Below are 11,160 nucleotides of genomic sequence, written 5' to 3'. Positions count from 1 at the left end.
ACTCAATTTTTGAATTTTTCATACTATCTCTGATAGAGATACATCCTATACCAAAGTTGTAGTACATGACAATATTTAAAACTTTGCAGTTAAAAGTTTTTTCATTTGAGTTCATTTAGTAGCCAAAATATCCAATATATGATAACGAAATATTGATATAAAAAGATAGCATATTATATATAGGCATGAATGAGTGTGTGGTGTAGTGGTAGAGACATGGTAGTGTTAAGTGTTAGGTTGTGGGTTTGATTCTCCAAAGTTGCAAGTTTTTTGGGTTTTCTGGAGGCGGGCATATTAAGACGGGTTAATGGGATTAACGAAGGCAGCCACTTTAAGGCGCCCGCCTCCGTTAGGGCGAAACAACCGCCTTCGTAGGTTGGGATTAACCATAAGCTTTGGATGGATGCGGATGCTTGCCCGCCTCCATTAATGGCCATTTGGTCCGCCTTGGTTAAGTTTTATGTAGTAGTGGGTGCGACCCTTGGTGGGGGCTAGGGCGTCGCTTTGACCCTAGGCGTGGGTGATGGCCCTGTTCGCTTGGAGGAATTTGGAGGAATCTGGATGAATCTGGAGGAATTTATGAGAGAATGAACAGTGAATTTCATCCGCGCACAGTGAAATCCAGGTGGTTTTTGTACCAGCCGATCTACCCCAACCCAGGAAGAAAAAATGGCATCATGATTGGAGCAGCTGCAAACGTGCTACTTGATATCCCCTCCATGTGTACAAGAATATCGATAAAAATTGCTTTCATATTCAAAAATAAATTAATGACCTCAAACCATGTGAAAATGGTAAAAAATGAAATATATCAAAATTGAACTCTGTACACTTGCCTATCCTCAGGGGTAAAAGCATCAATTCATGCCCAACTTAACACTGTTAGCGGCCAAATCTAACGAAAGGAAATTAGATTTTGGGCCACATATTTAAATTAAAAACTAAAAAGGCCAAAGAAAGAAGTTGAACTTTTTAGGGCCAAAAAAGTAATTCTCTCTTGATAATCCTATGTTACACATGTGTTCATGTGCCCATAGATATTGATATATCATGATATATTAGGTGCCTTGTCAATATAGTGTATCTTATATTATGTGATGAATTGTGTTGGATCTTATTGTATGTTGGGTACGGGGATCCTTGTGGGACTAAATGTATTCACAAATAGATACATCTTTCACATAGTTGCGTATAACTATGTATGAGATGTACCCATTTGTCAACAATGTATAGTACCACTTTGCTAAAATCATTTGAATTTTTTAAAATAGTTATATGCTAAAATCTTGTTGTCATGCAAGTTTTTAGAATTATCTAACCAAATTTAGATATTATTACAATTATTCAATGGTAATTTCACAAAATAACTATAATAATTTCTAAAATTGGTCAAGAAATTTTAAAAATTGACACGTTAACATATTTTGGACTATAAGCTTTTCACAAAAGTTTCAAACGATTTTAATAAGGTGGAAATATACATTGTATACAAATAGATATGTCTCTCACACAGTTTCATATAACCATGTCACAGATGTGTCCATTCATGAACAATGTATAGCACGCTTTGTTACAAATCATTTGAAATTTTAGTGAAAAGATTATACACCAAAAACATGTTGTTATGCAAGTTTGTAGAATTTCTTAACCAAGTTTAGATTTTATTACAATTATCATATTTTTAATATCACAAAGTATTTGTAAAAGTATCTAAATTTTCTCAAGAAATTCTATAAATAATTGACACAACAACATATTCTGGGCTCATAAACTTTCCATAAAAAATATTTGGTTTTAATAAAGTGGGACTATACATTGTTCACAAATAGATACATCATATAGTTCATATAACTATATGATAGATGCATCCATTTGTGAATAATGTATAGTACTGCTTTGTTAGGATCATTTGGAATTTTAATGGAAATATTATATGCCAAAAACATGTTGTCACGCAAGTTTATAAGTTTCCTAACAAAGTTTAGATATATTACAATTATTATATAGTGATTCCACAAAATAATTATAATAATATCTAAGTATGGTCAAGAAATTCTACAAACTATATTTTGAAACATTTTTTAAAATTTTAAATTTAAATTGGTTTTTGAAAGCATACATTGAAGCTTTATTATTAGTATTAGTACTATTATTACTATTACTATTATTTTCAAATAGAACAGAAACCTATTTGGAGTTAAATAATTTGAAGTTTTTGGACCTTTAATTTCTTGAATTATTTTGAAAACTTAATGTCCAAAAATGAAATCAAATTATCAAGCTAAACTTTATAATTTATTTTAGTATATAATTTAAAATTTTATCATGCGATGAAAGAGCAATAAATATTTTGCTTCGCTTAGTGATGATTTCATACTAGTTGAGACTAGGCCATGCTTGCTAGCATGAATGATGCAAGAACTTTCTTTAAAAAAACCATCAAACGAGTATAGTCAAGCATGTCATAAATATCATCACAAATGTATCACCGAAGTAGGTTGTGATGATTTTGAGCTGACGTTTATGATCAAAACATAACACTGTTGTAAATATCTGTCATCTCTAGCAAAATTGTCATAAACTAAGCCTTTTATGACATATAAGTGCTCTATCATACCAAAATTGTCATAGAAGACCACATCTCTTGTAGTGATAGCTTTTATTGGATTAAACATTGATTTGAATGATATTCTAGTTTATTTTCATTAGGATGGAGGTGAGTACTTTATAATATCTTTGATAACAATATATGTGCATTATTCAAAATAAAATTTAGGGTGTAATTTTGCATTATCATTCATAATTACTAAAATGATAATATAAGTTGATGCAAATTTAGAATGTTATTTCAAATTATCTTTCATAATAACATAGGTAGATAGTTTAGGCGTAAATTAGAATGTTATTTTATGTATTTATCATCTTTTATTAGAACAACATAGGTGGTAAGTTAAGACATAATAAACCCAATCATACTGACCATAATGATTGGAGATTATCAAACCATCATAGCAATGGTACATGTTTCCAATTAGTAATTTAAGATTTTTAGGATTTTATTTGTTATCACAACTCATCAGGATTTAACGTGGATGCTTTGTTGAATGCCTCCAATTAATAATATTAAGATTTGTATACGTCGGTTTTATTGCTTCACAACATGATCACCCGAATGGCAGGATGACAGATACGGTATCATTACAATCCAGCAACTACATGTAACAACAGGTACCCGTAGCCTGTGTGATAATTAAGCTGTGGATATGGGGAAAAAAGATAAAATCTTGGAGGACCGGCCGATCTCTGGTATTTTTACTATGCTTTGGGCTCTTCATATCTCCTTCTGGACATTCTTAAGGTCTGTAGTCAGGTTGACAGATGACCCCAGCTTGACAACGTTGTATATGCGCATGAAGTCACGGAACCTGACGGTGCGGTAGCACGGCGGCTTGTCCTCGGCGACGAACTCCTTGGCGGGGCCGATGAGACAGTCTGGGGTGGGCATGATGAACGTGGCCACCGCCGTCCGCGCCAACGTCGAGCTGGTCACCACGCGGTGCTCAATGCTCTTGAGCAGTCCATTGGTCACAACCTGCGTGGAACAAGACGACCAAATCATGCAATGAATATAACGATCTTGATTGAGGCAACCATGCATGCATGCATAATAACCTACAAGTCATATGATGGATCAGAAAAAATTAGCTTGGACGACCTCGAGTTGCTGGCCGAAGTTGACGATGAAGGCACCAGGCATGGGCTCAACCTTGATCCACTCTCCCTTGTAGGCGACGTCGAGGCCATAGACGGAGCCAGGGAGGAGCAGGGTGATGAGGTTCCGGTCGCAATGCGGCGGCAGGCCGAGCGTCTTCTCCGGGTTGGGGCACGGAGGGTAGTGGTTGATGTTGAGGACGACGTCGCCGGAGCTGATGTCGCCCTCGAAGTAGTCAGGCCGGATCCCCATGGCCTCGGACAGCAGCTGCAGCAGCTCCATGCCCACTCCTCTCGTCAGGGTGGTGAAGTGCTCGATGACACCCCTCAGCCTCTGGGGCGTGTGCGGCCAGTCCCTGGTGCCGTCGCCGACGGGGAAGGGGCAGGCGAGGCGGAGGCAGTCCCGCCAGTACTTCTCGCCGCCGGTCTCGTAGGTGGTGCCGGAGAAGATGCGGTTCGGCTTGTGCCTGTCCTCCGAGTACATGTACGCCTTGTCCGCCGCCGGCAGCTGGAAGAACTCCTCGCACACCTCCGCCATGTCGCGCATCACCTCCTCAGGGATACCGTGGTTCACCACCTGATGCACTTGCATTATTGTCGCACGTACGTACGTGCGTGTGGTGTTGCAAACAGAACAAAATTAGATAAGGAATGCGGCATCAATAGTGCCTACTGCTTGCGTTGCTGGCGGCGGTTTGCATGCACCCATCTCATTCTCACCAGGAAGAAGCCGAACTCCATGCCGGCGTCAAGGATGGCACGGCGGACCTCGTCACTGCTGCGGGACATGTCGATCACTGGCAGGGAGGCGGCGGCGGAGATGGCCTGCGGCAGCTGCTCACGCAAGAAGATGGTGCGGTCCATGGGCAGCGCTTGGGACGGGGCTAAGTGGAGCATATTCTCCATGGATGAAACGGGCCGGGGGAGCGAGGATCTGATGCAGACACAGGAGTTTATTTGCGGCCGGGGATCGCAAGTGTTAGCAACCAAGAAACACTAGTGCAGCTACCTTGGTTATCTGTGTGCTTGTTCACTATTCTTCATGCTTGCGCTACATTTTATAGGCGCGCGTGGAGAGGGCGACCACTCTATTGGCAGCAAGAAGTTTGCCGCTTTATCAATGCAATAATTAATTAATAATCAGGGCATGTTCAAAGAAGATTTGGTAAATAGTGATTAGTTAACTACGATTAAATGATCGTACAGAAACAAATTCCACAGGCTTTCAATCTTGTTAACGCACAAGCTATTCACGTGACACATAATCACACCTTAATTTTCAATCTCAATTCTACATATATATCTAAAGAGAGAACAAATCTAACTGGCTTCTAATCTGAACATCGAGTTATCTAGATCATCTATACTCCACTAGTACATAAATGATTTTTACAGACAGCTCCCATTTACAATAGAGGTGGTTGAGTTAGAAAGCCGTTTGTAACCTTGGCAGTGTAGCTACAACCGTTGCTGCAAATCTATTTTCAAGAACGGTTCGTCTAAGAAAACTGCCCCTAGAAACGTATCCATTTCAGGTGCGCTTTCCTTAAGCAAACCACCCGTGAAAATAGGATTTTTAGGGACGGACGTTTTTACCGAACCATCTCTAGAAAAACCCGATTGTCAGGGACAGTTGTGTTAAAAGAAGTGCATCTGATATATATTTACAGAGACGGTTCTCTTAGTTATCTGGCCCTAAAAATAACCCTTCTTCCTCCTCGCGACTGTAGCTACTCATGCTCGACTATGGCGGTTTATGACATTGTTGAGCTCGCATGGAGGCGAGAAATTACAAAAAAAAAGAGGGGGGAAGTTTTGCCCTTTGAACCTTTGAAGGAGTTGGGTTTGAGAGGTGAGTTTATGTCATCCCAAAATTCTTTTCAAATTTTAACTATACATACCTTTCACTAGTTTTTTTGTTCTTATGTAGATCTAGAGAGACATGCATGATATTTGTTTTCTATTTTTTTCTAGAAATTTAGATTGATTATTTTTGCCTAACTTACTTGGCTCACATGAACTCTAGTTAATCTGTATATTTACTTTGTTTTTTGGTTCATAGCTTTTTTATATTACTTTTAAGCTCTAGGTTTAGAATAATATAATATTTATACCAAAAATTTAGATAATCATCCTTGTCTCATTAACGAGGCACGGCACGCTGGACCTCTAACGTGGACAGATGATCATCCTGCATTCATGGGTGCCAAGGGCAAGGTGAGATAAAAAATTAAGAAGGCTGCTCACAAAGAAGCAGCAAGGTCAGAAGTTGCACTATATATCAGAAAGGCACGATGCTAGCTTATCAGAACTTCCGATATATATACGCCCCATAGTATTTTGGGTATGGTCAACCACCATCATTTTTCATGTTATTTGGTTTACGTTGGCCCACTGACACCGGTATCATTTTTCATTCAATTTGGTTTATGTTGGCACCATTATAATGGGGCTCTTGTGTTCTTGCCCTTACTTTGATGTGTAATTGTGATTTTGCCCTCGTTTTTTCTAACTTTGTGATTTTGCCCTTAACTGTTCACAAGTCAACGCGATTTTGCCCCTGGTCAACGGAAAAAACAGGGGCAAATTCGCGTTGACCAGGGGCAAAATCGCGTTGACTTGTGAACAGTTAAGGGCAAAATCACAAAGTTAGAAAAACAAGGGCAAAATCACAATTGCACATCTGTGTAAGGGGCAAGAACACCATTTTCCCTATCTTTTTTATACTAATGTAGCGATCACTTCATGTTAGCAAGCATCAATGTGAAACTTGGCGCCATTTTGATCTTTGACTCGATGAGAAAAGATGAAAAACGTACAAAAATTTCATCAGCATTTTACAGACGTAAATAATCATAGTTTATTACTTGTGACACTAATGGTTGCATCCAATTGTTGTTATAGCAAAACTGTTTCTTTCCTTCATCACGTTCATTAAACAGTACCTACGGATATTACATTAAAAAAGGTGGAGTGCATAGCCTGGAGAAGCCGCAAGCTGACCGTTCTCTACATATCCATGGGCACGGCCATTTTCTAACCCAAATAGTGAGCATATTGATTATATATAGAACAATATGTTTCATTGTATTGTTTTTCTTTTTTGCATGTCGCTGACCTGCAGTACGCGATTCAGCCTCCCAGAAGCGTGCTTTGTTGCTACTTTATATGTTAATGGCTTAGAACCAACGAGTGGTACTATAATAACCCTGAACACATAAGTCGATTTGTCGAACCATATCATATGCATATGTTCATTAATATGAATCTAGCTAATTTTGCCCCTCCTGTTTCATGTAGCACTGTGCATTTTCGCCTTCCACTACAATTAACCAAAAGGATATTCAAGAAGTTCAAGATGATTTATGCTAGTCCTTGATGTGGGAGATTCTCTGCGACAGGGCTACTTCTATGTTTATAATTCAGAGTATGCCACAGATCCCAAGTTTGAGGCTCTTCGCGGTGCAACCGAACCACCCTTCATTTTATTTTTGTGATGATGCACAATGTTAGTTACTAGTTTGTAATGTAAATTAAAGTATGCTACAAATACTTTGTAAATCAAGTTTGTATTAGTTAACTAGTTCACTAATATGTATGGAGTTATTTTGAATCAATTGCAATAGGCTCTGAATTTTGGTGGAAAACGGGCGATTTCAAATATGGCGGGAAATTTCAAAAGTTTAAAACTGATTTTCAAGGTGTTTTGGATTGAGTAGGACCGCACATGTAAATCTATTTTTAGGGGCAGTTTCAATAAGGCCACAACCCCTAAAAATGTGTTTTTAAGAAGCGGTTGCATTGCCATAGCCGTCCCGCCACTGAAATCAGTTTATAGGGACGGTGAAAATATATATTTAGGGGCTCTCATATTGCATTCGCCTGCAATATACCATTATCAAGGGTGGATATCGTAATGGAAACATCCCTAGATTGAAATGCTTTTCTAGGGACAGTTAGATGTCCGATGCTACAAATGCCCTATCTTTACAATCAATGGCATAGTGGCGGTTTTTTGAACCGCCATTAAAGATTGGTTTTGACTGATGCTTAAAATCATTTATATACTAGTGCTCCACTAAATGACATATTACCTTGCCACTAGGTTTCAATCCCTACAATAATATATTCACGTCATCATTTACTAGCTTCCAATCTTAACTGTAAACTGAATCCATGCCATCCCGATACATGCCACACCATCTCCTTGTAATCTCTTACTCACTACGCACAAAAGCTAAGTACAGTTGCTATTTTCAATTTATTATAATATAATATATAAGATATTCGTATCATGGTATTTATTTTATAGTTCTATGAGACTTTTATTAGATCTTCGATTAGCTGAATTATTGTCTGCTTTACATGCAAAGCGGAGTATAGTACTAGTAAATTAGTAGGATACACATACACGCAAGCTATGCTATCCTAATGAGATAACGTGGACGACTTCGTTTTCTGTGCGAGTGACAACATGAAAGTTGCCGCTCAACCAAGCTAGATCATGCCACCGTCCGGTCATACTTTTTATTATGAATCTTGAATGCAAAATTCCAAATTGAGGGTTTGTATTTAATTTAATAAGTTGGTGAAAAAATATATTTGAATTCTGAGATGCATTTTACTACTAACCTTGAATGGTTCTTTGGATGCCTACAAATTTCTCGTTAGCATGACTTTAACTTGTGTTAGCATACTCGGCACTTGTCATATATTTGGGGGCCCCTGTACACGAGCAAGCAGGCTTATAAAGCTATTATGGGAAGTTCTCCGAGATTGCAACAATTCAAGTGGCTTTGGAGTTTGGAGGAGTGGATGTAGAGGAAAGCACAAATTCTTTTTCCGGTTATTGCTCTTGGATCGTCTAAACACCAGAAATATTCTACAGCTGAAACATATGCACCTGCCTTCTTACTCTTGTGTCTTATGTAGCCTAAACATGGAAGAAACAGTGGACCATTTATTTTTTGGATGCTCTTTCAGTGCTCGGTGCTGGCGGCTGCTTGACATCACCTGGGACATGAATGCTCCAATCCTTGATAGGCTTGCTCTCAACCAGCAGTCCTTTGGGCAACCTATTTTTATGGAACTTGTGATTCACTACACCATGACACCGAGATTAGCGATGGACGATCTGACGCTAAAAGCAGATATAGCGGTAGTCAGTCTGTCACTAAAAATCTTTAGCGCCAAACCGGACTTTTACTGACAGATCATCTGTTGCCCTGAATATTTATAGCGCCAGATAGCCCGCCGCTACTCTTTAGCGACAGATAATCCATAACAACCTTTGGCGACTGATAATGTGATAGTACAGATTCTTTTAGCGACAGATGGTTCAACGGGATTAGTTAAATGGCTTAACGGCCTTTTGGCTGCAATTTCATACTAAAGTCCAATATAACATTATTGTGCAAATTTAACATACAAACAGATTCATTCATGGCCAAGTCCAAACATTCATGGATACATACATATGTGATTAGATTAGCCATTACAAACATGAAACATTGATTCATCAATGATAAGTCCATACTCTCAAGTACCATCACGCAACACTATATCCATAAGAACAATGTATCCAAAAGAGATCGACTAGCACCTAAATCAGCTTTGAGTGGCAAGTCATCCACAAACTTGCTACCTAGCAGCCTAGCAGCCCCTGAAACCAAAACCTAACATGCAATCAACAACATGCTAACATAGATCCATGATCAGATAAAGTTACTATGCTTCAGTATGATGTATTATTACAAAAGTATGAATCACTCTATTTTAGAAGCATATAAACACTGTTTTCAAAAGTAGGAAAGTTACATGCCTGTAAAAATTGTAAACCTGCACAATCAACAAGTCTATACTCTTTCACTACAGGATATAAATGTTATTGATTTCGTCTAACTAGTTGACTAGATGAAAAGCAAGGATGGCTTGTCATTTCTCCAGGTACTCAAAAATTCAGAACCTGAAACACATGGTTGAGCTGTTGTTGAACTGAAACAAGCCAAGACCAAGTTGCCGAACAGAGCGAGATGAGCTGCTCCTATTTCAATTGATTTACTGCAGTGCAATAACAGAATGATAAATATAACTCGGTTACAAATTGCAACTTTCAACTTACAATGAGAGAATGAGATGACATAGTTTCACAAATATAATTCACATATTCAGTTTGCTCCAACACTAAAACTTTCAAAGTTTACTATTTGCTACTTATCGATTTATACTAGGTCTGTTTATGCAGGTGAAAATGTATAGGTACAATACATAATTTGCTCAATTAATTAGTAACATTCAAAAGATTAACCTGGCAACAGTTTTAAAATCTGGGTTGCTTGTAAAAACCATGTATTGCATAGATGAATAAATATAATGTAAACAGATCAGCAGAAAACCAACATTTTTTTTGAAGAAAATGTACAGTATAGAATCAATGTGAAAAATGAGTTGTTGGTCAAATAGCAAACAGCCTACCAAGTACTTACCCAAAGTCATATTTTTTTACAATAATATTTCTGGAGCAGGTTACTGCTACTTCAATACTGTGTGTTACTCAATTCCAAATGAGCAGAAAACACTAGTGCACTACTTAAATCACTGAAGGAACAATGAGACTAGCTATGTTCAGTACTCGAATCTGCTAGGTACTGAATTCATAGACACAAGCTGGTATCAAACATATTTTATAGATCATGTATTGACAAAACAAAAAACAGTCTGAGACCACAATACATGGAAGAAAAATTGACACAAGCAAAAACAAGCAAGTCCTCACCGGAGAATTCATCCAGACATCCTGTCCTTGTAAAACTTGATTCAATAGTGATTCTCAGTTTCCTTATGTGGAGACAATAGCATCAGCTGTGCAAGTGAAAGGTAAAAAGAAACGATTAGTTGCAGTGAGAAGACACCACAAAATGTAACTGCAGAAACAAAGAAATGCAGGCCAAGTTATAGCAAATTAGGAATTAGACTGGCAGACATAACACAGGTCTAGGCTAGGGGACAAAAAGGGTAAGTGGTGAAGGCGGTATGGGAGGCCGTAAACATGAACATAATTTATACGGAGTCTCTATTAGTCGCATCAAAGAAATCCATTGCATCCATCAAGAGTTCAGAACTATCAAATAGGCAGGTGCATGTATTTTTCGAATTGAAAACCAGATGTGTATCTTTCATCATTAAAATCAAACACATGTTTTTTTCTGGACATTCACAAAGTTATATTATATCTCCCTATCCAGTTAATTTGTAGATTGAGTGAGATAACGCTAGTAGTAAAGACTGAGAATATAGATTGCAATTAGTTCCAAATCTGTGTAAAATTGAAAGCAGGGCCTGTGGTACACAAAGAAGGGGCAGGATATGGTACTTGTTAGTTAGCCGGGCTCCTCTCCCCCTCCTCGCTCTGTTCCAGTTTTCCACAAGTCGGGATCATTCACCGGCGCC

The 11,160-nt window shown here is 38.3% G+C and overlaps 1 protein-coding gene across 1 annotated transcript; it reads right to left on the bottom strand.

Annotated features, from left to right (window-relative positions):
* Positions 1-3,331: 3,331 nt before the first annotated feature.
* Positions 3,332-4,617, bottom strand: LOC136506164 (2'-deoxymugineic-acid 2'-dioxygenase-like). Its single transcript, XM_066501279.1, has 3 exons — positions 4,432-4,617; positions 3,716-4,288; positions 3,332-3,592 (listed from the first exon to the last, which is right to left on the bottom strand). The coding sequence occupies exons 1-3, from the start codon at positions 4,615-4,617 to the stop codon at positions 3,332-3,334; spliced, it is 1,020 nt and encodes a 339-aa protein (XP_066357376.1).
* Between the last annotated feature and the right edge of the window lie 6,543 nt (positions 4,618-11,160).

Source organism: Miscanthus floridulus, chromosome 14 (assembly GCF_019320115.1).
Source record: "Miscanthus floridulus cultivar M001 chromosome 14, ASM1932011v1, whole genome shotgun sequence".
NCBI lineage: Eukaryota > Viridiplantae > Streptophyta > Magnoliopsida > Poales > Poaceae > Miscanthus > Miscanthus floridulus.
This window is presented reverse-complemented; position numbering and strand designations above follow the sequence as displayed.